The following is a 27053-nucleotide window of genomic DNA, read 5'->3' as shown; positions in this document are numbered from 1 at the left end:
TACAGGTCTAGGGGAGGAAAGACACCAATAATCCCATAAACATGAAGTCGAAGTTATGAAAAAGAGGCACATACTCAGTGTTGGAACAGGGAACGTGACAGAGTCAGAGAGGCAAGGGATCCTAAAGAAAGCACCCGCTGAACTAAGATCTAAAGGACATCAGGGAGCTGAGCAGGTCAGCAGGGGCAGGAGCAGGGAAGGCCAAGAATAAGGACGAACCAAGTTGCTACAGCAGAGGGCGAAAAAGAGCATGAGGGGCAGAAGTAGGTATTTAGGAACACAGGACCTTCGATCAAAGACAATTTGGGGAAGTTTGGATTTTACCCTAAGAATACTGAAAGATGATTCTAGAGCGTTTGAATGAGAGATGAATTGATCAGATCTGTACTGGAGAGTCATCAAGTCTGTTTTCTCAAAGCATTAATTATATCAAAGTTTTACAAACAGCAGAGGGCGGAATACAGAAAGGCCACCTGTCTGGAAGGCGAAGAGTGATGGAGCTTACGGAGCAGGGACGCACTGAACACCGGTATCCGACTTCAGGAAACTCTGAGAGATTGAAAGTTAACGCGGAGGGAGAAGGAATCACAGATGCAGACACAGGAAGAAGAGCACATTTTGGAGTCAAAACGGCTGATGGAAAATTCTGAGCCGGCAGTGAGAAGAAAGGTTAATGAAGGGACTGTTTACAGAGCTGTGGATAGGTTTAAGGGGGATTCAGGGAGAATAAATAACAAAATCTGTCAATATTTGAATGATGTTAGCTGGGGAGGGGCCTGTCGGATCTGCCTTCAGATATTCACCGCCACCCCAGCCACAGCGATGACCAGCAGAAACCTGCTCCGAGCTGCTGCAAAAGTCCACGCGCCAAGCCGTCCTCCCGCACCCGGACCGGGGAGGAGGGAGACGCAGAGCCGCGTGTCTCGACCCGTCCCTGGCGTCTTGGTGAAGAGCAAAAGCGCAGAGCAGCCCGGGTCCCCAAGCCTGCAGGCGTCACCTCGCCCGCGGGAGGGAGACAGGAGAGGCGCGGGCACCGCAGACCCACCCGCAGCTGCTCCGAGGGAGGCTCCGTGACTCCCAGACCAGTCACAGCCGCGCCAGAGAGACAGAAGCGAGGAGTAAGCTTTCCTCCAGCGGAAGGCAGCCCCAGAGGGAGCTCTCAGAGGGCTTCGCCGAAAGCACAGTCCACTGTGGCAGAGGAAGACACGCCCAGCCCTTCGCCCCGAGCCTCGTCCAGGCCCTAAGCATAGTTCTACTTTGAGGCAGGGTCTCACTCAGCCTTCCGCGCTGGGCCCCAACTCGCGATCCTCCTGCCTCAGCCTCCCCGAGTGCTGGGATCACAGGCGTGCAATGCCAACACATCTGGCCGTGGAGGAAGGCAGACCTTAACATCCCTCCCCTTGTGAGACCTCGCAGCAGACGGGCCGAGAAGGCTCCTTGAAACCGTGCACTGTTTTCTGCAGACCCTTGCCCCGAGACAAACCCACTGGCCGAGTGGAGCAGAGGTGGGGATGACCGCCACCCACGCGGGAAGGGCTCGGCACTCCAGAGAAAGCACGTCGCCTCCGAGCAGTTCTGCCAACCGAAGCCGGGATCGGTACTGGCCGGCAGCCAGGCCGGGCGCGAGCTGATAAAGCAGCAGGCTCTTCCGGGAAACAGGGCCCAGGCCAAAGGAGAGAACTGGGGGCGGGTAGAGGGCAAAGCGGGCAGCGCGGCCGGGTCGCCAGGGCCCACCTTGGCCACCTCTGCTGCACTGCCACCTGCAGTTCAGACCACACTCATAGCCACAGGGAGAGGGAGCTCCAGAGACCAGCTGCTCCGCACAGTAGCAGCTATTTGATTCATTTGAGCTCATTTGATTCTCATAACACTGTTAAGAAACAGTCACTAACATTACACCCTTTTGCAGCTGCACACATGGGGAAGAGAGAATGGAAATCGGTTGCTTGAGATCACACAAGTAAAAGGTGAAAAAGGCAACCCTCAAATCTAAGTTCATTATTCCAAATACCATGCTATTACCACTGATTATTTCTGTCCATTTAAAAAGCAGAATCGAGTTATTATTCCATGAGGCATTGTATGCATGTGAGTATGTGAGCCTGGAAAATGTTACTTATGGAGAAATAAAAGAGTGTATGACAGGGCTGGGGATGGAGCTCAGTGGCGCCGCCTCCCTTCCTGGCGAGCACAAGGTCTTGAGTTCTATCCCTGGTGGTGGTGGGGAGAGAAGTATATTACAGAAGATATAACATATGACACATATAGTATGACAAAAGGTGTAGGTGTATGGCAAAGGATAGATTTTCAGATGATGATTAGTATAATAAATACACAGGCACAGAAAAACAGAAAAAGTCATTTAAATACATAAGACACTGACCTGAGTAAGACATGGAATGTCACTCCGATAAATTCCAACTTGCTGAATTCACACAAAAAGGAGAAAAAAAAAGGTATATATTACAGCAGGGAGTGACAATGAAAACATAACTGCATGAGCACTGTATACACAAAAGAGAAAATACTCAAAGAGCATGATGTCTTTCTGGGCTAGATCAAGAAAGACATGCCAGATAAAATTATATGTTTTACATTTGAGCATCAATTTCTATTTATCCTAAGGATAGACTCTAAAAGAAGATAATATTTGTCATGTATTGAGTCTTTGCTGTTTTGGGAAGAATTAAGTTATATTTTAGCTGTCAGACAAATGCATTCTAGTTTTTCAAGTGTTGTAGTCAGAAGTCAGCCATTATTCATATAGCTGTTCATCTTTGGGTAAGATGTCTTTGTTCTCCTTGGTTTTCAGCAGTGCTACTACCACTTGTCTAGGAGTGGTCCTCTTTTATTTATCTTGCTTAGGTTCCACCAAGGATCAGAGCAACATGGGGCTCAGGTCAGGCATTTCTTTCTCTAACTGACCACAGGCCTGTTCCACCTACTGTCCACTGCCTCAAGACAAGACAGGCCATGTACATTTGGAGCTGTTTCTGGTGGGAAGGAAGTTTGATCCTGTTTGTCCTCATGGCTGGAGACAGAGGTCTCTGTAAGACTGCTTTTGAGCCCAAGTGCATTGGATGCTACATATGAAATACCTCATTGGAGTTTTCAGTTTTACCATCTACAAAGTAGTTATTTGTTTTGGTTTTGGTACCAGGGATCGAACTCAGGACCTGATGCTTCCAAGGCAGGGGGCGGCACCACTGAGCTAAATCCCCGGCCCTCACAAAGTAGTTAAAACTACTGTGAATTTCTCTGTGTGGTAATAGTGTTGGGGGAAGAAGTGTAGTAATACCTGATACTAAACTTAAGACAGAAAACAGCAGAAATTGCTTGGATAGAAGTGGATTTCTTTACCTCTGCAACTTTCAGGAACTGTGTCAGTTTGGTTGTTCTTCCGAGGAATTTGATGTAAAGATCCAAACTTTCCTTGCATTGGCTTCTCCTCATGTTGAAATACTTGTCTAAATTTTTTAAAATGACCATATAAAGAAAGTCAGACATGTCTTATTTGACCATGGTGAAAACAGGCCTTAATGTGTAACATATAAATGTGGAAACGTATACCGATTCTCTGGTAATTTTCCAGAAATATCAGTTAGCACTTATAAAATAAGGAAAAGTTGTGTGGCTATTTTTCACTACACAAGCAATATAATATCTCATTATTTAAAAGATATGTGACACTACAAAGATCTATTTTGAATCTATATATAGAATAAAAGCTTTATACAAATAATTTTACCAAAATTTTATCCTCTTAAAAGTAATGTTCTGACATGCTTGAGTTATTTTTAGGTAAACAGATCACCTCAAGACCATAATTTTAAGGCCGGGCGTGGTGGTTCACCCCTGTAATCCCAGCACTCGGGAGGCTGAGGCAGGAGGATCGCTGTGAGCTTGAGACCAGCCTGGGCTACACAGTGAGTTCCAGGTCAGTCTCAACTACAAAGTGAGACCCTGTCTCAAAAATAAAAAAAAATAAAAAAAATAAAAAGACCATAATTTTAAGTGAAATAAATCAGACACATAAAAATTTAAATTTAAATGTAGCATTGCTTCTCTTGTGTGAGGAACTCAACGACTAAATAAGGAGTAAAATAGAGGATAGATATTGGTGAGTAGGAAGTACATGTTCAAATTGGAAGGGGAAACGGAGGGGGCAGAGGAAAAGAAGGATAGGAAAAAGGATTCAAATAAAAGAAGGGAAGAAAAAATGGGAACAATGAGTGTGTAAATGAGGAGGGAAAGAGGGGTTGAAGGGAGGGGAGGGAAATGGGAAAAAAGAATTAAGATATAGTATGTATAGGTATAGTTTCCCTATGATGAACGTGATCATTATGTATGGCAAACATGTACCCATAAAAATAAATTTTAAAATTTAAAAATAAAGAGAATTAATCCCCTCAGCAAAAGTAATGTTCATGCTTTATCATACCTAGCAGGTTAAGAATCCCCTCATTGTATGCTGCAAAGAGACGGAGAGAATCTTTAAAGAGCAGCAGGAAAGCAGCATGTATTATACCATTAGTTAGTTCATCTGGATTTGCCTGAAAATTAAGGAGTAAAGCAATTACTCTAACAGTTAAAAATAAATCCTTCCCCCATCTATAGTTTAATCGTGTTATCTATTAATATTTTTTAAAGACTTTTTAAACCTCTTACATTGAATTTAAGAAGAGCATCAAACTGGGTTTGAATAACTGGAAGTGTGTCAAGCAGCTCTCTGGTATTCATAGTTCTCATTACACCATTTGTCCTATAAAAGATAAAACAAATTTATAAATATCAATAATTAAGGGGTTGAGAATCCCGGTGACATCAGCATCCTGAAACAGAGTTGTGTTTTTGACAAACTACAAAGCAGAACACGTATGTTTCAGTATACACGTACAAACTATTTTACTGACCCTCTCTTGGTCTTTGTGATGTCAGATGCTGTGAATCTATATGCGAGTGACTTTTCGTTCAAGTACTTGCTGTATCGTCTGATGAAGATTGACATAGAATAGCCTAAAAATGAGATATTTTTTATTATTTCCAATGCAACCAATATTAACTATTTATAATATGTTCATAAATGCAAAGACTTAACAATCTACACACATACTTCAATATCCTTGAAGCACAAAAGCTAGAATCCCTTTATTAGTCATCTAGTCTGATGCTCCTCAAGCATTCTGTCAAGGACTTTTTTATTTCCTTAATGCTTTGAGATCACCCTATGGTGTGGTGTTGATGGTGACACTACTGAACAGGGAATGTAACTGAACTTTAACAGCTCCTTTCATAGGAAACGATTGTAAATTCTTATTCTTTTCCTTACTGCCCCCAGCCTACTATCACCATCCCCCCTCCAATCTCTCCCCACCGCAGCAAATGACCTTGCCTCCCATTAACAGAGAGAGTGAAGAAAGGCCACAGCAGAAATTCAACTTGTTGCTACTCAACCTTAAATGTACCATGCATTCATATACTGAACAATTACAGAGGCCTACTGCAAGCAAGGTCATCTTGTAGGTGCTGGAAGTTCAGCAGTAAATGAAACAAAACAGAGAAAGTCTCTGCCTTCACAGAACTTACGTTCCAATAGGGATTGACAGGAAGTAAAGCAACAAAAGGAAAAAACAGATGGCGAGAAATGAAAAGAGGAAAACTTGGGCAGGGAAGTGGCCTAAGGGTGTGCTGTGATTTTTGATAAGCTAGACAAGGCCTCACCGAGTAAAGGCCTAGAGATCCCATTAATGTTCCTGTCTCTACCACAGTATATTCTGTTGTTCCCAGTAAGCACCCAAGTATGAATGATGTCAATGAACTTGGGGATTACTTCATAAAATGTACGTCACACCACACCCTTTATAATTTAAAACCATTTTCTTAACTAAGCATGGTTTCCTTCTTGCCATATAGAGAGGTTTCCATCAGATTCATCTTACCTTCTGGGACACTGTCATCCAGAAAGTTGTGCAAAGTGAACAAAGAGTTTCGAGATGCAAGGTGTTGGATAAAACGCTGTCAAACAAATGCGCCAAATTTTCAAATTAATTTCTGTGCATAAAGAAAGTTCTTTAATGATATATAGGCTAGCCAACATAAAGGCTGCAGCGTCATGAACTGTCTTCTATTTATAGAAACAACATTAAATACAAACACTGAAGCTCGGGCCGGGGATTTAGCTCAGCGGTTCGGAGGCCTGCCTTGCAAGCGCAAGGACCGGAGTTCAATCCCCGGTACCAAAAAAAAAAAACAAAACAAAAAAAAAACACTGAAGCTCAAGTCAATGTACACTCCCCCCACCAAGAGGTTTTTCAGGTTTTGAGTCAGGGTCTGGTTGTGCAGGTCAGGCTGGCCTCTGCCTCCCAAGTGCTAGGACTACAGGCAGGCACCACCACGCTCAGCTCCTCACCAAGACACTTTGTCTAGCCATAATCCCCATTTGATTTTCGTCATTTTGAGTCACATACAAAGTATACTATGACACAAAGTATAATATAAAGTATAATATGATAAATCTGCATTCTCCACTACCTAGAAAAGACAACTGTAAAATGAGTAAATACTACACATAAGGCGAAAGCATCTCTTGCCTTATCCTCAAGATCAATTTCTTCTCCTATCTAGGTAACTGGCATTATAATTTTAATGCATTATCTTTACATTATACTTTCTTTATAGTTCTAAGTGTTCTTGTTCCATGGGTAAATATTACATTTTATTTTACATAAATGTCATTTTCCAATTTGCTTCCTCTATGAGCATTGTTTCTGAGAGCCTACTGAATTTCATACTACATGCATCTCAGCGCACAACCTGAGCACAACCTGCAGCAGGTAATAATTTACACAGCATTCAAAGGGTGTGTGAGTTCCCACTTCCTCAAAGTCTTCTCAGCTCTCAACACTGTCAGCAAGTTTAAAATTTGCTAATTTGAGCATATTATCAAGTGGTTATAAGACTTCTTGGTTTTCTTTTCTGTGAACTTTGTTCATCATTTCTTCTGCTCATTGGCTCATTATTGCTTTTTCCTTCCAATTATGTATTTTGAAGATTAGCCTTAAGTCTGTAATATACATACTGGAAATAAATTCTTTTAACTTTATGGTATCTTTTCCACCCAAGTGTCATAAATATAGTATCCCATAAACCCCCATGTTTATAGCAGCACAGTTTATAACAGCTAAATCTTTGAAACAACCCATGTCCATCAACAGATGAATAGGTAAAGAAAATGCAGTATTTATACACAGTGGATTATTACTCTGCCATAAAGAAGGATAAACGAGACATTTGTAGGTAAATGGATGCACCTCGAGACCATAAACTCAGGTGAAATAAATCAGACACACAAGTTTAAATACTGTCTTGTTTCTAATGGAGGAGAGATATTAGGAAGTAGGAAGAATTTGTTCAAATGGGAAGGGAAACAAGATATAGGGTTGGGGAAAGGGAAGGAAGAAAAAGGGGACTTAAAGAAAAAAAGAACTGAAGGAAAAAATGGAAGCTTTTGTAAGTGAGGAGGTGAATAAGAATTGGAGGGAGGGGAGGGAAAGGGGACAAAAAAAGAATGAAGATGTGCTGTGTGCATGTATACATCCCCCATGATAAATGTGATCATTGTGTGCTGCAAACATGGACTAATAAAAATAAATACAAAATAAACATAGTGTCCTCCATTTTCTCCAATTCAAAATTTAGTTTTTCACATTTATGTATTTCATCCACACAGAATTTATTTTTGTATATGGAGTAAGATAAGAATTTCATTTCTTTCTCTCTTCTGGAATGCCATTTGTGCTACAAGGCTTTATTTCAAATTCTTTCCACTGTATTTTTCCCATGTGTTGTCAGTATCACCAGGCTTCCATAGAAGTATGGTTTGAATTGTGAGCTCTCTATTATGTTCTAGCTAACTACGTGTTCTGTTTTTATCAATATATACTGTGTAATTACTGTTGCTTTATGAGTTTCCAAACCCTCTAATTTCTACACTTTAGTTTTAATGCAAATCTTATTGAGACAAAGTGTGAATTTAAAATAGGAAATGTTCTTTGTAAATATGGAAGGGTGAAGGGGGTGAAGGGAGGGCAGGGGGGTATGGGGAACAAACAAGAACCAGGACATATCATTAAAGGTACAGGATTCCAATGATGAATGTAACTGTATGGTTTGCTTTGAGTGTACCAATAAACTTAATGGGGAAAAAAAAGAAAAGAAAATAGGAAATACTTTAGTGTCAGAGTATTTCAGTTCTGTGAAATATGAAGGGTGTGTGTATGGTATAATACACTCAGCCTCTAGTCTCCCCCAGAAAATGAAGCAGTTATGTAGTAATACATTTGGGGGGGAGATGATCAAAATTATCTAAGGAATTACCTAAATATCCACTCTATTATTTATCAGTGGCTATCAGTGTATAAATAGTATACTCCACAGCATGCTGACTTCAACACTATAATAAGTAAAACAGAAAAAAAAACTTGTTACCATAGAGTCGATTCACTTCTCCCACTTGTGGGTAGTGAAAGTAAAAGATGGGAAGTCCTTGACAAAGCAGAACTATTCTGCAAGTGTGTGCTGGTGGCTAGAAACAACCGCCCCAAGTATACCCATCACCACACTCACCTCATTTCCATGCACCATGAGGTGATGCACGGTAACCAGGGCTTTGAACACCACCACCCAGCTGCTGCTTCCAGTTTTCTCAGAAAGAATGTTAGCCAGATGCTTGACGCTCATATTTGTTTGATTTATGTATTGTGTTAGATCTAAGTTAGAGAGAGTGAAAAACATCACAACACAGACTGCGAAATAATTTTCAATTTACATCATTCAGCCTCCCCCAAAAAGTTCATTTCATTTTTCCATCCAATAATATGCAGTTGTGTGCAATGTATAAAGAAAGGTAAACTTGAGTCGTGTGTAGAAAAATGAATGCACTTTGAGAACATAATGCTAATAAATCAGACACACAAGCTTATAATATATCATGGTTTCTCTTATATAAGAAACCTAAAATGTAAATAAAGAGTAAAATAAAATATAAGTGATAGAAAACAGTGAGACAGATCTTTTGCAAATGGAAAGGAGACCAAGAGATGGAGGGAGGGGCAAGAACAGGACGAAAAAAGAATGAAGATGTGTTATGTCTGTGTACCACTGCCCCATAATGAATGTAATCATTGTATGTAGCAAACATGTACTAATAAAAATATAAGTTAAAAAAAAGAAAATGCAATTATTGCCTATTTTTAACAGTTAAAATCATCTCTGTTTTCTTTTTCTTTTTTCTTTTTTTTTTGGCTTTTTTTGAGACAGGGTCTCACTATGTAGTTGAGACTGCCCTGGAACTCACTATGTAGCCCAGGCTGGTCTCGAACTCACAGTGATCCTCCTGCCTCAGCCTCCCGAGTGCTGAGATTACAGGCGTGTGCCAACACGCCTGGCTCTCTGTTTTCAAAAGTGTCTAAAGACATTCATGACAAAACAACGCCATCAGTAGCTTATTCATTTATCGGCATTTTTTGTATGCATAGCACTAGGACAGGTGCCGAAGAAAGTCCTTGACAAATATGCTAGAGTACTGGAGCATTAGGCTGACCCTAACTGTACACCCAGATTCATTTATTCACCAACAGCATATACGTGGGGCCAATCCTAGGATCTGTCAGCTGCTGAGTCATGTTTAAACTTATGAAAAATAAAAATAAAATTCCTTCTCATATATTCATGTTTAAGTCTGCTCTATTTCCTCTTTTGTTAAGTTTCCTCTAAAAGTTCTTCATGTACTTTTCCCAATTATTTCAGCTTGTGTTAATCCTTAGGCTCTCATGATGTGGACTCAAGGGCCCCTTTTCCTTCCTTGCCTCTTTCACATAGCTAATTGCCGCTCATCCTCTGGGCCTGGAGGACCCAGTTTCAGTTCATAATTACATACCCATCCAGGGGTTGGATAGCATATATTTTCCCAGAATGTAGTACATGGACTGGCCAGAATAATGCTCAGTACATTGAAAATGTATGAAGGAAATCAATATATTTAACTCACTGAGCTGTGAGTTGCTAGAACACATGCACATTATTATGACAAGATAAAACCTCTGAAGACAAATGCAGGTTAAGTCACTGTATAAATTTTAAGCAAAATAGCAAAATGAGATGATCAGAGGTGTGCTTCGGCTGTGGAACTTTCCATAGCTGCAGGATTTCTGTATATTGCTGATAAAGTTAACGTTCATTTCGAGGTGAAATAAGAGGCAGGCAGGTTAGACTGGAAACCCATCTTTTGAGCAACTGATCACCGTAAGAACCAAAACATTTCACCTAGAAACATACAGACACAGAAACGCTTCTGTGACCCTCTGCAGGCTATCCACGGCCCCTCTACTACGAGGACCTATAAAGGATGGTATTCAATAGAATTTCTTTCTGAAACCCCGCTGAACACGCCTGGCTCTCTGTTTTCAAAAGTGTCTAAAGACATTCATGACAAAACAACGCCATCAGTAGCTTATTCATTTATCGGCATTTTTTGTATGCATAGCACTAGGACAGGTGCCGAAGAAAGTCCTTGACAAATATGCTAGAGTACTGGAGCATTAGGCTGACCCTAACTGTACACCCAGATTCATTTATTCACCAACAGCATATACGTGGGGCCAATCCTAGGATCTGTCAGCTGCTGAGTCATGTTTAAACTTATGAAAAATAAAAATAAAATTCCTTCTCATATATTCATGTTTAAGTCTGCTCTATTTCCTCTTTTGTTAAGTTTCCTCTAAAAGTTCTTCATGTACTTTTCCCAATTATTTCAGCTTGTGTTAATCCTTAGGCTCTCATGATGTGGACTCAAGGGCCCCTTTTCCTTCCTTGCCTCTTTCACATAGCTAATTGCCGCTCATCCTCTGGGCCTGGAGGACCCAGTTTCAGTTCATAATTACATACCCATCCAGGGGTTGGATAGCATATATTTTCCCAGAATGTAGTACATGGACTGGCCAGAATAATGCTCAGTACATTGAAAATGTATGAAGGAAATCAATATATTTAACTCACTGAGCTGTGAGTTGCTAGAACACATGCACATTATTATGACAAGATAAAACCTCTGAAGACAAATGCAGGTTAAGTCACTGTATAAATTTTAAGCAAAATAGCAAAATGAGATGATCAGAGGTGTGCTTCGGCTGTGGAACTTTCCATAGCTGCAGGATTTCTGTATATTGCTGATAAAGTTAACGTTCATTTCGAGGTGAAATAAGAGGCAGGCAGGTTAGACTGGAAACCCATCTTTTGAGCAACTGATCACCGTAAGAACCAAAACATTTCACCTAGAAACATACAGACACAGAAACGCTTCTGTGACCCTCTGCAGGCTATCCACGGCCCCTCTACTACGAGGACCTATAAAGGATGGTATTCAATAGAATTTCTTTCTGAAACCCCGCTGAATGTTTTCATTTAGAAGGGCAAGGCGGACTGAAGACGTCCAAGCAGCCTGGATTGTTATTCCGCCACCCTTGTCCCCTAAGTCACAGGAAAGAACCGCTAACTGTTTTGGAATTTGGTGTTAAAACCCGCCCGTGGTGCCTGTGACTGCTCAGCTTAGGGTTGCTTACTGTAGTAGGAGTTCAAACTTTCGGTTCCGGGTTGGAGGCCAAGGTGCTGTCCTCAGAGGTCTCCCCCACTCACACCACACTGCCTGTGTGTGCCCCGGCCGGGCCACCTACTCACCCGCCAGGTGTCTTGCTTCTGGTTCCGTGGGCTCATCGGTGGTGGCCCCGAGGGCAGCCTTGGACACAGAGGATCCCATGCGTGCGTCGCTGCTGGCTGCCAGGCACTATGGTGATGACTGCGAGATCGGGTCCCAGGCCCTCTCCTCTGAGCCCAGCGAGGACCCGTACCTCCGACAGCGGACCCAGATCCGCAGCTAAGCCTTGCTACAGATGAGATGCCCCAGTGACGGAAGAAAGGCCTCGCCTTTCAAGGGGCTCTCACCAAGCAACCTTTTCTTTATGCAGCGTGACGCAATCCCCAGCATTGTGAGTTGGAACCTGAACTTGCAAGATGCCGGGGCTGGCGAAAGTAACGGAAAAGATGGCCATGGGGTGGAGAAGGCGGGGCGGGACGAGGCCCTTGCTAGGGTTCTCTGGGCTCGGGCCGAGCATCTCCTGACGAGTTTTTGCTCGGTGCCAAAACAAACAAAGGTAATTTAAAGAATATGAATGATATTTTCTTCTGCCGAGTCGAATCTGCTATCAATCCCACCCAGACCATGCTATGTTTATAACCGTTTTCATTTTTGGAAGTTCCATTTGGAACTTTTTATATCCTCCATTACTCTCTTCATTAAGGTCACATTTTTCTTTAATCCTCTGAAGATATTCGTAATAGTTATAATGGCCATTTTGAAATGTCTGGGTGCAAATTTATTATGTCTGACCTTTTGTGTTATGTTTCTATTGATGCTTTTCTCTTCTGCATCACTCAATGTTTCCGCTTCTTCCTCTGCCCAGCAATTTGTGTTTCAGTGGCCGGCGTTTTAAATTTTCCTTTGGGAAGTATTCTGACACACACCTTCTAATACATGTTTTAACAGCCTTACTGATATTTAATGCATATGTTATACCATTTTCCCACTTAATGTACAATTCAGTAGTTATTAGTATATTCATTACAATGTGTAACCATCAAGTTCAATTTATAACATTTTCATTGCTTTCAAAAGGAAACCTTTCCTCTTTAGCAGTCCCTTTTTCTCTCTAAACTTCTCAACAAACAATCTGTTTCTACCCCTCTAAATTTATATATTCTGGGAATTTATACAAATGGAATCATACAATATGTAGCCCTTCATGACATTTTTCACTTAGTGTAATACATTTGAGGATCATTCGTGTTGTGTTAACTTCATCCCTTTTTAATGGCTGAATAATGTTCCACTGTATGTAGAGACCACAATATTTGCCTATGTTTCACTTGGAATGAACAGCTAGTTAACCATTCTGTATTCCTACCAGCAACGAATGAAGGTTCTCATTTCCCCACATCCTTGCCAACATTTGCATTTTCTTACAGCCATCCTAGTAGATGGGAAGTATCTCAGTATGGTTTTCATTTGCATTTCTCTGCTGACTAAGGACTTCAAGCTTTTCATATGCTCATTCAAAATTTGTGTAGCTGCTGTGGGGAAATGTTTCTGCATATCCTTTGCTAATTTGGAATGATTTTATTAATTATTTTTTTCAGAGCTTAGAATTAAACCCAGGGCAAGGCAAGCACTCTACCACTGAGCTAAATCCCCAGCCCTACCCATTTTTAGACGAGATCGGGAGCATTCAGGGTGGTATAGCCATAGACCCTCTCCCCATTTTTAAATTGGGTTTTTTTGTCTTCATTCATGACTTATAAGACTTCTACATGTTCTGAATTCATATCCCTTATGAGATATAAAATTTGAAAATATTTTCTTCCATTTTTACTTTTCACTTTCTTGGTGTTGACTATTCAAGTAATTGGGTTTTTTTTATTTGAAAGAATCTGATTTTCCTAATTTTTGTTGCTTATGTTTTTGGCATCATATCTAAAGATCCACTGCCTAATCCTAGATTATGAGTGTTTACTCCATGTTATTTTCTAAGGCTTTTGGAGTTTTAGCTCTTACATGTAAGTCTATGGCACATTTTGAGTAAACTTTTTGTGTATGATGTCAGGTATAGGCCCAACTTCATAGCTTTTTTATTTGTCCTGAAATTATTTGTTGAACAGACTGTTTTTACTCCATAGAATGATTTTGATAGACCTATAGAAAACCAATTGACCATAAATGTATAGGTTTATTTCTGGACTCCCAATTTGGTCTAAATGTCTAGCTTACACCAATATAACACTGTCCTAATTCTCTTAACTTTGTAGTAAGCTTTGAAATCAGCAAATGTTAGTCCTTTCACTGTGTGTTTTTCCAGGATTGTTTTGGCTACTCAGAGGCCCCTGGAATTCCATATGAATGTGAGGATCAGCTTGTGAATTTCTGTAAATAAGCAAGCTAGGATTCTGATAGGGAGTGTATTGAATTTGAATTTATTAATCAATTTGGGAAGTACTTCCATACTATACTAACAAAAGTTAGTCTTTTTTTTTTTTTTTTTTTTTTTTTGGTACTGGGGATTGAACTCGGGTCCTTGCGCTTGCAAGGCAGGCCACTGAACCGCTGAGTTAAATCCCCGGCCCCATGGATCTCATCTTTTTAAAAAGCTTCTTCATTGCAAGAGAAACCACCAACAGAGCTGAGAGACAACCTATAATGTGGGAAAAAAATTTACCAGCTGTGCCTCAGACAATGGCCTACTATCCAGAATATATAAAGAATTAAAAAAAAAATCAGACCCCCCAAGTGTATAAACCCAATTCAAAAATGGGCATGTGAAGTGAACAGACATTTCTAACAAACAAGTAAAAGCAGCAAATAAACGTGAAAAAATGTTCAACCTCACTGGTCATTGGAATGATGCAGATGAAAACAACACTGAGACTCCACCTCACCCTAGAAAGAGTGGCTGCTATTAAGAAATCAACCAATAACAAATGTTGGTGGGGTTGTGGGGAGAAAGGAACCCTTCTCCATTGTTGGTGGGAGTGCAGACTGGTGCAACCACTGTGGAAATCAATATGGAGATACTTCAAAGAGCTGGGACTAGAGGTTCCATTTGACCCAGCCATCCCTCTGCTGGGTATCTTTCCAAAAGAATTAAAAGAATCATACCAGAGTGATATATGCACACTAATGTTTATAGCGGCACAGTTTGTAATAGCTAAATCTTGGAAACAGCCCATTTGCCCATCAGTTGGAGATTGGATAAAGGAAGATGTGGCTTTTCTATAAAATGGAGTACTACTCAGCTATAAAGAATGAGAAAGTAGAGACATTTATAGCTAAATGGATGCACAGGAAGGCTATACTCTTAAGTAAAATAAATAAAACACACTTGAGTATTGATTAGTTTCTCTGGTGTGAAAAACTAAAAGTGTACATGAAGTTCAAAGGGTAAATTTGACAGTGTGAAATCACAAGAAAATGGCTAAAGGAGAAGTGGGGGGAGGAAATAAGGGAAAAGAAAAAAATATGAAAAAAGGAAAAAATGGAAACAAAGTCTTTGTAAAAGGGAAGGACGGAGGGGGTGAAGGGAGGGTAGGGGAATGGGGAAAAAATAAGAACCAAGATACATCATTTCTAGAGCTGGGACTAGAGGTTCCTTTTGACCAAGCTATAGCTCTGCTGGGTATCTTTCCAAGAGAATTATATCACAGTGACATATGAGCACCTATGTTTATAGCAGCACAGTTTGTAATAGCTAAATCATGGAAACAGCCCATTTGCCCATCAGTTGGAAACTGGATAAAGAAGATGTGTTTTTTCTATAAAATGGAATACTACTCAGCCATAAAGAATGAGAGATTATATCAATATGAGCACCTATGTTTATAGCAGCACAGTTTGTAATAGCTAAATCATGGAAACAGCCCATTTGCCCATCAGTTGGAAACTGGATAAAGAAGATGTGTTTTTTCTATAAAATGGAATACGGAATACAGTAGGGAAAGTGGGAAGGGTAGGGGAAAGGGAATAAGGGAAAAGAAAAAAAATGGGAAAATGAAAAAAAGGAAATAAAGTGTTTGTAAGTGGAGAGGGTAGGAGGGGGTGAAGGGAGGGCAGGGACAAGGGGGAAAAATGAGAACCAAGACCTGTCATATAAAGGTACAAGATCCCAATGATGAATGTAACTGTACTGTAAACCTAGAATGTACCAATAACCTCAATAAAAAGAAAAAAAAATTAAAACATAAAGGCATAAGATCCCAATGATAAATGTAACTATATTGTTTGCCTTAAATGTACCAATAAACTTAATGGGGAAAAAAAACTATCTTCACTACTAAAAAAAATAAATAGCCAACTGGAATTATCTAATAGGTAGAAATGTAGGTTTGGAGTTCAGATAGAGGTACTGATGGAGATATAGGCAAGCAATGACAGATAAGCCTATGAATGAACCTAAGGAGGGACAAAGAAGAGAAAAATTTAAAAAAAAACATGTAGAATAGCACAAACCAAGAGAAGTAGATTTCATAGAGGAATGACCAACTTTGCCAAGACTCAGAGGACATTTAGCATCTATTGATGTTCGGTATGTGGATTTGGCAGGCATGGTTTCAAGGGACTCAGGCAGGTTAAGTCCAGAATGCAATGAGTTAAGATAACAGAAGGAGAGAGCAAATAAAGATGTCTTGGCTGTGATTTAAAATGTGGAACTTAGTGTCCATAAAGGGATAAAGAGGTGAGGGTTGGAATGCAATATTTTGTATAAAGATAAGCCAAATTGATGAAGGAGCAAGAGTAACAATACAGCTTGATCACATAACCATTCCTTAAAATGATCAACATTTTTAAAAGGATGAACACTGACCTAAAAGGAATCTTGGTTGTCATCTACTGTTATCTCATTTTATACGCAAAGTCAATGGAGCATAAAAAGAGAAAGGGGCTTGTGTTCGAGTGGCCTGTAAAAATATTCAAATCATTTTATTCCCTCAGATTTTTTAATCACCTTTTTCTTATTAGATAAAATGGTATCACACTCCTTAGTTCTTTACTTAAAACTTATACATATTTTTTCTGCAAGAATTATAGACTTTCAAGAAGTTATTCAAAATTAATAGAGTAGCATGTATCTTTGCCCATTTTCCTCCAGTGATTAAAGTCTTCCAAAACACAGTACAATTTAAAGCCAACACAGTGACAATGGTAGAAGACTGTTTACCAGACTACAGACTTTATTCAGTTTCACTAATTTTACATGCATGCATTTATGTATACAGATCATACAGTTTTAGCATAAGTATGAACTCATGTGATCAACACCATAATTAAGATACAAACTGCTCCATCAGCACAAAGAAACTCCACGTGTCATGCATGTAGAGTCCCACAGAAGCCATCCTTAATCTGTTCTTCATTTCTATAATTTTGACATTTAAAGACTGTTGTATAAATGCAGTCATACAACGTGACCCTCTGATATTCTTTTTTTAAATTCATCATCAATACCCCTCAGGTCCATCTAAGTTGTGTGTATCAATACAGTCTGTTCCTGTGCATTGCTGGGCAGCATTTGAAGGTACAGATATTTTGTTTAACCTATTGCGCACTGCAGGACATCTTCATTATTTCCAGTTTTTTAATAAAGCTGCTATGAAAATTTTTGTAGAAGTTACTGGGCCAACATAGGTTTTCATTTCCCTGGGATAAATATCCAAAAGTGAACAATTATTTCCATTTTTAATAAAGCTGCTATGAAAATTTTTGTAGAAGTTACTGGGCCAACATAGGTTTTCATTTCCCTGGGATAAATATCCAAAAGTGAACTTTCTGGGTTATATAGTATGTTTAATTTTAGAAGAAATTTCTCAACTCTTTTCCAGACTGGCTATACCATTTTACATTCTTATTTTCGACATATGAGAAATTTAGTCCATATCCTCAACAGCATTTAGCATTTTCGCTATTTTTCCATTAGCCATTCTGATGTCCTACTGCATTGTGGTTTTAATTTGCAGTCCATGATGATTTATAAAGTTTATTGTCTTTTCAAATAATCACCTGGCATCCATATATCCTCTTTGGTGAAATGTTCATTCGTATCTTTTACTCATTTTTTGGGGGGGTACCAGGGATCGAACTTGGGTCCTTGCGCTTGCGAGGCAGGCAGCAGAACCACTGAGCATGCCCGTTTTACTCATTTTCTAGTTGGATTATTTTTTATTGTTGAGTTTGATTTTACTGTGCATTTCCACATTGATCAGGCACTCTATTGTTTGCAAATAATTTCAATTTGTAGCTTATCTTTTCCTCTTCTGAGATATTTTTTACAGAGCGATTTTTAAAATTTTGACGAAGTCCAACATATCAACTTTTTTCTCTTACAGATCATACTTTTGAAGTTCAATAACTTAGCTCCTAAAGATTTTTCTGCTATGACTTTTTCCCTAAAGTTGTACAGTTTTACGTCTTACATTTAAATCCATAATATATTTTGAGGTACATTTTATAGCATGTGTGAGATTTACTTGAGTTTTGTTTTGTTTTTTGCCTATGGACATCTGATTGCTTCAGCATGATTTGTTGAAAAATGTATCTTTTCTGCATTAAACTGCTTTTGAATTTTGTCAAAATTAGTTGGGGATATTTATCTGAACCTATTTCTGGGTTCTATCTTCTGTTCCATTGATCTGTGAGTCTCTGTCTGCCAATACCATTTTGATTAGTGTAGCTTTATAGTAAAATTCATGACATCAGGTAATATGAATCCTCTAACGTTTTGTTTCATCAAAATTGGTTTATCTTAATTATATGCAGGGTATTTTCATCTGTCCTATAGAGAGAAAAAAAAAAAGAACAGAGAAGAACTGGCAGCAGGAAATTAGGAAAAACAGTATTTATATTCTATACGTTCTAGAGCAGTTTTCAAATGGTAAATGTGCCTTAGAATCAGCTCATAGATCATGCAGATTTCTGGATTGCAACTCCCTACCCCCAGTGTTTGATCTCCAAGTGTTTCTAAAGCAAGTGGTTTCAGAATCTGAAAAACATTAATTTGGTGAGAAACCAAAGAAAAAAACAAAACCACCTTTTTTACTGTTGTGATTGAGACTGTTTTCTTTCTTTTGACCTCATCCAATTTCCACTGTTTTTTTTTTTTAGTATGTAATAGGCCTGAATCTTTTCTGAAGACATACATTTATCATTTGTGACTATACATGCTAGGAATAATGTAACTGAACTGTTAAAAGCATGTTTTTATTATATTCTAAATCCTAAATGTTTTAGAAAACACATTTAATTATAATGGAATTTCCTAGGTAAGTAGGATCTGTTCAATAGGAATTTGCTTCACAGTCAAATATGCTAGAATTCATTGGGTTGGTTAAAAAGGACACCCACAGAGATTTAAGACCGATAAGTGTCTCAGAATACATACTGTAGAGATCAGGAAGGAAGCCATGGCACATATGCCTCCCAGTAAGGGCAAAGAATAGAGATGGGGAATTCCCTACACTTCCTTACATTAACTCTTATGTACTTAATATTTACTTGTCTAACATACAAGTTGAAACATAAAATATTCTTCTTTCTTTAGCTTAATATAAGGGGTGAATGTAACTGAAAATGGAAATAAAGACTTCTAAGTTTAAGAAGGGAAAAATAGCATTTAGAAAGTACTGCAGAGGCATTTAATTATAAGATAACCCTTGTCAATGTACCTTCAATAGCCTTTAAAGAATAAATTTCATATATTACTTCAATCGTCTGGTATATACTGTTTGTAGGCTAGTTATAGGTACAGTAGAAGGGTTCAATAAACTCTTGTGCAATTTTTAGGAAAAGCACCTTGTGTTTATTGCATATATAAAAAGTACTGGCCTACTGTCTGACTATACCAGAGCTGTGTGCAGCTTTAAACTATGTTTAGTATACAAATTTAAAAAATACCCCATTTTGTCAGCTGCTTCAGTCTAGGGAAGAGAGTTCTTGCAGAAGCTCTTCTTTTTCTTGTTGTAACTCCTGCAAATGCTGTTGGTTTTGCTCCAGTCTGTCTTCCAACCACTGCAGGAGAGGCCCACTGACTGCTGACATTTGACTGCACAGATTCTTGGTAAATACTTCAATAGGAAAAACACAGATGAGCTCACCAAGGAAATTTCTCTCCACTGGCATATTTCCACTCCGCCACCAATGGTGCTTCAGTTGTAAGCACCCATGAAGGAGGTTGGAGGAGGAAGCAGAAAAAGTTAAATAAGTAGGCCTGGTAAATGATTTTCTGTGGCCAGCTAGGGGAAAGACAGAAGAGCTAAGCAAAGAAAACATCTGTTAAGAAGTATCTGGCATCCCTCTGGGTTCATGAGACAGAGGGAAAAGCCTTTGCGCTGCAGGGAGCAAAAAGACAGTCAGCTTTTTATTCCTTTTGGCAAAAGGACTAAAAGAAGAACACAGCGTTCCTTTCTCAGCTCTTTAGAAATTCCCACACTGTAACTGACTCCTAGAGAGCTAGAACTGTGCCTTCTTCAGAAGCCCCATGGGAAACATTAATTTAACTCATCTGAAAAGTTCTCTTTGAAAATGAGAAAAAAAGGGAAGAAGAAAAAGGGAGTTATCTTTCATGCTTTACTGCAAATGTTCAGCTCATGATGAGACAAAGATTTTGCAATACTCTTTTAAAACAAATTCTACCTAATGGAAATATCTTTTACTCTCTCATAATACATGATGGTTATTAAAATGACCCCTGTAAGGCCTATCTTCCCAGATATACATGCACACACATGGACACACATGCACACACACACACACACACACACACACGCTTTTGAATAAAAACTGAGTTATTTTGGATGTTACTTATCCTCCACATAACAGTATATGATAGATATCTTTCTATGTCAATGAAAAAAATCTAGCTCTCTTGCTTTTTTGCGCTAGTACTGAGGATTGAGCCCAGGACTTTCACAATGAACTATTTCTACCAATTTTTTTTTTATTTATTTTGAGACAGGGTCCCGTTAAGTCATTAAGCTACACAGGCTGGGCCTAAACTTGCAATCCTCATGCTTCAGTCTCCCAGAGTGCTGGGATTACAGGCATGCACCACAATAGCCAGGTTCCAGATTTCCTTCTTAAAGCCTGCACAATATTCATCCGAATGGCGGTACCAATTTAATAAGTCCCTTATTGACTGACATTTCAGTGATATCCAATTTTATGCTATTATATAGTGTGTTTATGTGGAATTTCTATATTTAAGCCAATGTATATTTTAAAACTGAAGTATTTTCCATATCATATCAAATTGTATACCTCCAATGATAGAATTCTTGGAACAGGTATAAGGTTCATTTTCCTCATGACCTTATCTGATTATTTCTCTATTTAATCTTTGCCAAAGGGCAAAAAAAAAATGCTAACTTTATCTTAATCCACACTTCTTTTAAAGACTATAATTAATTTTTTTAAATTTTTTTGTAGGGCTTATAAAAGTGTTTACTTTTTATTTAGTCAATGTTTTATAAGTGCAGAGTTTCAGATTATACTTAGGGTATAGCCTCCCTAGAATTTTGAAAAAATATTCTCTTATGCTTTCTCCTGTACTTTTTAAATTTTATGATGAGCTTTATTGGGCTATAATTTACAGGCAATAAAAAAACAATTTAAAGCATACAATGCAACAAATTTTGACAACTGTATAACTCATGTCACTACCCTTAGTCAAGGTGTCTTTCTTCCTGTCCTACTCTAAGTTGCATTTACAATATCCAAGGCTCTACAAGGTTCAAAAGAAATGTCGGGAGCGAAGACAGCTTCTACCCATCATTTCAGTTACTTCACCTAAATCTACTTCTGATGGGAGAGTATTTCAGAGTCGAGGAAAAAAAAAAAACTTACCTGAGCCATTATGAATCTTGGTTACTGAGTCCAGATGTGTAAGGCTAAAGGGAGAAAACAGTTTAGGTTAGTAGCAAAGTAGCACTGAAAGTAAAGCCAAATGGTCATAGTTAATATCAAAATGACAAATGATGTCTGATCTTTGCCAGCTGGATTAGATGAATCTGTCCCATTACTTTTATTTTTAAAATTTTGAGCCAGGGTCTTGCTATGTTGGTTAGGTTGACCACCAACTTGTGATATTTCTGCCTCAGCCTCCCACGTATTTCAAGTAGCTGGGATTAAAAGTATGCACCACTAGGCCCAACTCTAATTATTGTTAATTTTAAAAGACTTTCTCTAGAATTTCAAGAAGTAATTCAGAGATATAACTTTGAAATTACTATCACTTGCTGAAGCCTTGATATGATATAGTACACATTTACTAGGCAAGACAGTGTTTGGTAACAGGGCTACTAAGATATTGTGGTTTATCTTATTTTCATAACCTAAAAAGAAAGAGCCATTCCCTGAAAGGGTAGAAGCTATATCAACAGAGAAAGATATGTTAAAGAGGCTGTTATAAAGTATAAGAAAAATTATGATCAGAGACTACAATAAAACTTTCTCATAGATGATAGAAAGGGAGCTCAAGGGTTGAGTTGCTAAAAATAAAAGGACTAAGCTCTGAAATTTCTTTCTTTCTTTTTTTTGCGGGGGTACCAGGGATTGAACTCAGGTCCTTGCACTTGTGAGGCAGGCGGCAGAACCACTGAGCTAAATTCCAGGCCCAGGACTAGGCTCTAAGAAGTAGAGAAGAGGGACAACATGGTCTCCACCTGTGAATCCTCCTATATGCATCTTGCTCCTCCTGGCACAGAATTTTGGGCAGCTCCACTGCTGATTCAAGGCACACTTTCCCAATGGTGACATGAGGCACAATATGGATTGGGATTTCGATTCTCTCATACCTGCAAGGCAACCAGTTCAAGTCAGCTTTGAATCCTTAGTTGTAATCAGGAACTCTCTATTATTTTAATTAAAACTCCAGGATATGTCATGCTTCAAAAATTAAACATTTCTGCAGTTAATTAAGTGACTCAAATTCAAAGTGGATAGAGTTCCAATTGGGTTTATCCAGGCAACAAATTGGGAGTCCATTTGCAGAATCAGTAGTCCTATACAGAATATGAATCTACTGCTAAAAACTTAACAGAAGCCTTTGGGAATCCAAGGTCCTTATGGCCTACTACCCAGATAAAGGAAATGGCTGCTAAAATATTGTTTTCATCCAGGAACTTTGCCAGTAAGTTTGAACAAATTGATCCCAAAGCCTGAGGAAGAGGAACTGCAGATTTTTCAGTGACTCCATCAGATCACCAGTAGCCCTCATTTCCCATTCTCTCCTTTGAGGAAAAACAGGGAAGAAATTCACATATACATGCATTTTCATGCTAGAGTGAGAAACAGATATGCTCATTACTAAGACTAGCCATTCTACCTCTATAAACTTCTCACTCACATACACCTAAACTCCACCTAACAGTGAGTCCAGTGGAAAATCCAGGTTGAAGGTCTTTGTCAGTAAAGCAAAATAAGGTCTGGTTCCCTATTCTCTCTTTCCCACCCAGCAGAGTGTGTCTAGGGACGCCAGTAAAGGCTAGATGGAATACAAATGATAGTAAATTACAACCACCCTTCCCTTTTGCCTACCTAAGCTACCAGGGAAGAATTCATGAAAGAATACCATAGTTGCTAGGGTGTTTTTTGTGGTTTTTTTTTTTTTTTTTTTTTTTTTTTTTTTGGTACCGGGTATTGAACTCAGGCCCTTGTGCTTGTGAGGCAGGTGCTGGAATCACTGAGCTAAATCCCAGGCCCAGAGGTTGTTTAAAGAAGCCACCTTTGGAGTAATACACAATAACTATTTTAACTGATAGTTCCAAGTACACTTAAAAAAGTCAGTCTGCTATTGGTTCACTTAACAAGGTTCATTAGGAGCATGAACACAAATGGCTCCAATGGTCTACTGTATTGGGTTTGGACATATATCTTCACAAATTCTTAGCAGAAATCCCTAGAGCTTCTGTCAATTTACTCAATCCTAAGACCAAGGTAAGTAGAGATATAATGCTTATGACAAAGATCCTGCTTCTGCTAATGAATTAGATAGTTAAGACCAATGTTGCTATTGACTACAACTAGAATAGCTGGGAGAGAGAAGGAGGGAGAGAAGGTAGAAGAGAAGGAGGGAAAGGGAGAGGGAGGGAAAATGGAGAGGGAGAAAGAAGGAAAGAGAGGCAAGGGGGGAGGGAGTGGAGGGGAAGAGAGAGAGCAGAAAGAGTGAACAATAGGAAGTCACTGGAGAGCTACTGACACAAGTAATTATAGGGTCAACAACTGGGAAAGGAGGAAATCCAGAAATGAGCCTGACAGGGACAATTTTTCTGGAAAGAGCTCTTCTGAATCTAGAGGAGGGAACATACAGGATAAAAAGTTGCAGACAGATTTCAAAGGGCTTATGGGTCTATGTTGACAAAATTATAGTTCAGGGTCATCAGGTAGAAAGACCTGGTATATTGTCCTTCAATAGTATACATACTAGGAGTAAAAACAGACTAGATTATACAAGAACTGATAGCCCAACTTTGAATAAATCTCAATTCCTAACTGAATTTAGGTAATCTGGTAGTTCTATTGACAAAAAAGTCACCAAAACCCATTTCTTTAACCACAAAAACATGAACAGATTTTAAAAAATCAACCACCAGAGAATACTAAGGCAAGTTTAAGTGAACTATATGCTAGAAAGGAACAAGAAGTAGATGAGTAGAGACTAGCAGCCATTCTTCTCCCTGGAGGCATCTGTCTTGTCTAGGAGCACAGACAGGTACAGGATTTGCTTGCCACACTATATGAACTTGGCTAGGGTAAGCGAAACCAACAGCACTTATAACAATCATGTGAGCCTATATGACAGAGTACAATTTGCAGATGCCCTTAACATAGACCTTCTGACAATTTTAATCCACAGAACATGCTAAGTGTATGGAGAAGCAGAGGAAGCTGAGATTTGAGCTGAACAATGGAAAGATCTTCATTAAGTCATCATTTCTCCTAGGAAGCAGGAAATGGAATAATCATAGGGCATGACTTACCCTGTACTCTTATCCCTCAAAACCAAAGTAAACCAGAAAATAACTGAAGTAGCAGCAGTTCTGATACAGATAACTTTGGACTGTATAAGAGCCTCCTATGCTAGCAGGCTAATAAGTGAAAGGACATGCTCTCTCTGGGGAATAATATTCAGCCCAATGTTTATTTAATAACTGTGCCACACAATAAAAATGTTAAGAGACAAGAAAATATAACATATAGTCAAGAGAAAAAGTCAGCAGAAAAGATCCACAGATACTGGAATTAGTAGATAAAGAACTTGTACTATTAAAATGTTTTTTAAAAATCAAGTAAAGATGGACAAAATGAATGAAGACATAGAGAATTACTACAATTAGAGAGCCAGGGATATAGCTCAGTGGTACCACACCCACCCGGCAAGCACAAGGTCCTGAGTTCAATCCCTGGTACCAAAAAAAAAACAAAAACAAAAACAAAACAAAACAAAAAACCACCAAAACCCAAACAAACAAACAAAAAAATATATATATAGTCCCCAAAAATGAACCAAATGGGGTGATACCAGCAAGATAGCAGACTAAAAGGTTTCAGGACCTTGCTCTTCCAGACACTGAGTTAACAAAAATATACAGACTGAAATATCATTGTAAGAACACTGTAGAAACTAGTTGGAAAGTTATAACACCCTGTTTTAGTTACTTTTTCTTATTGCTGAGACAAAACACCCAGACCCAAAGTTAAAGGATGAAAGGTTTATTTGGCTGTTTATAGAAATTTCAGTCCATAATTGGATGGCTCCAAGGCACAGTAGCATGGCAAAGGGGCATCGCAGAAGAGAAACAGTTCAAGGGAGGCAGAAGCCAGCAAAACAGTGAAGTAGCAAGCAGCAAGCAGCAAGCAGTGACAACAGCAGCCCTCTTTCTGTCCCTTACATTCTATCCTTTTTCTGTGCCTTATATTCTATCCAGACTACATGCACTTAGGGTGAATAGCATTCACATCCACGGTGGAACTCCCTTAATCCTAGTATTGCACTATAAATCAGTCCTAGTATCACATCTTTAATCCAAGCATCACACACTCTAGATCTAGCTATCTCTGAAAAGCTCCACTTATGACCACAAAAGGCTTTGGTGGCGGGGAATCTAGATATAAGCCATAACACACCCAGATCAAAGTAAAACCAAGAAATGATTCCCAGTGAAAGCAGAAGGAAAATTTGTTGCACTTTGTATGCCTGTCCACTTCCTTCCTCATTTGACCCTATCACAATACAATGGGAGACACCCTGCCACACTAAGGACTCCACCTTGGACTGCAAAAAGAATATATTGGGAGTCTAAAATTCTGGGTACTTTGGGATTGCCTGAGGGCCTGGCATCTGTCTCACCTAACTTGGAATGATGACAGCACCAGTAGCCTGGTTTGGAAGTTGATAACAGATAAATTCATATGTTAAAGACTTGGTTCTGTGGGCAACAACCAGAATAAAAGATTATGGGCTTCTGGGAAGAAACTGGGACAAACTTCTTGGAGAACATGAAATAACTAAAAGCATGTGCACATCCTCAGAAAAGGTTTGAGAGGTCTTAGAATCTCTATTTGCATTGATTAGAAAAACTCCTCTGCACAAAGCCAGCCTCTAAAGATTTGAAGAGGTTGTTTTTTCAAATGTCTAAGTCTCAAGAAGAAGAACAACAAATCACAAGGCATACAAACAAATACAACCAATCAAAACACAAAATACAATCCCAGACTAACCCTAAAGGAACATAGATCTATGACTGACTGCTTAACAAAGAATTTAAAATAAGCGCCATAAAGATGCTCAGTAAGTTAAATAAGAATAGACATACAACCAAGTGAAATCAGGAAAATTATGCATAAACAAAATGAGGGTACCAACAAAAAATACAGAAACCAAAAAGGAATCAAACAGAAATTCTGGAGCTAAAAAACAGAATAACTCAACTGAAAATAGCACTATGAAGTCAACCACAGATTTTATCAAACAGAAAAAAGAATAATCAAACTTGAAGGGAAGTCATTTTAAATCAAATCAGAGGAACAAAATGAAAAAAGAATGAAGAAATGCAAAAAGAGTTTAAGAGATTTATGGGATATTAGCAAGTGGACCAATTTATACAACTTACAGAAGAAGGAAAAGAGAGACAAAGAAAAGGGCAGAAAACATATATGGAGACATAATGATAGAAAACTTCTCAAATCTGAGAAAAGAAATGGACATAAAAATTCAAGAAGGCCAAAAAACTCCACTCAGGATAAGCCCAAAGACACTAACACCAAAGCACATTATAACTAAACCATTAAAAATTACAGGTGAAGGGCCGGGGATTTAGCTCAGTGGTTCTGCCACCTTCCTAGCAAGTGCAAGGTCCTGAGTTCGATCCCCAGCACCAAAAAAAAAAAAAAAAAAAAAAAAAGG

The 27053-nt window shown here is 38.9% G+C and overlaps 2 protein-coding genes across 5 annotated transcripts in view; both read right to left on the bottom strand.

Moving 5' to 3' along the window:
- The window catches only part of LOC104862948 (phosphatidylinositol-binding clathrin assembly protein), a 31845-nt gene extending 19876 nt beyond the window's left edge, over positions 1-11969 (bottom strand). The window contains exons 1-8 of one of the 2 annotated variants that reach the window (XM_010625175.2): positions 11734-11969; positions 8626-8768; positions 5940-6015; positions 4914-5016; positions 4669-4762; positions 4442-4553; positions 3361-3467; positions 2384-2425 (exon numbers count right to left, since the gene is read on the bottom strand). In XM_010625175.2, the coding sequence (XP_010623477.1) occupies positions 2384-2425; positions 3361-3467; positions 4442-4553; positions 4669-4762; positions 4914-5016; positions 5940-6015; positions 8626-8768; positions 11734-11812 (756 nt within the window). In that variant the 5' untranslated portion in view covers positions 11813-11969. The remainder of the gene's footprint in view (positions 1-2383; positions 2426-3360; positions 3468-4441; positions 4554-4668; positions 4763-4913; positions 5017-5939; positions 6016-8625; positions 8769-11733) is intronic. The other variant, XM_010625176.2, reaches the window with a different exon arrangement.
- Positions 11970-17839: 5870 nt separating this feature from the next.
- Brcc3 (BRCA1/BRCA2-containing complex subunit 3) overlaps positions 17840-27053 on the bottom strand; it is a 68808-nt gene continuing 59594 nt past the window's right edge. For 2 of the 3 annotated variants that reach the window (XM_010625178.1, XM_010625179.1), the window contains 4 exons: positions 22312-22443; positions 21494-21537; positions 19547-19716; positions 17840-18428 (listed from right to left, as the gene is read on the bottom strand). In XM_010625178.1, the coding sequence (XP_010623480.1) occupies positions 19565-19716; positions 21494-21537; positions 22312-22443 (328 nt within the window). In that variant the 3' untranslated portion in view covers positions 17840-18428; positions 19547-19564. Of the gene's footprint in view, positions 18429-19546; positions 19796-21493; positions 21538-22311; positions 22444-27053 lie in introns of those variants that run through there. The other variant, XM_010625180.2, reaches the window with a different exon arrangement.

The sequence above is a fragment of the Fukomys damarensis genome, unplaced genomic scaffold, assembly GCF_012274545.1.
Source record: "Fukomys damarensis isolate Sample0158 unplaced genomic scaffold, DMR_v1.0_HiC HiC_scaffold_39, whole genome shotgun sequence".
Classification (NCBI taxonomy): Eukaryota; Metazoa; Chordata; class Mammalia; order Rodentia; family Bathyergidae; genus Fukomys; species Fukomys damarensis.
This window is presented reverse-complemented; position numbering and strand designations above follow the sequence as displayed.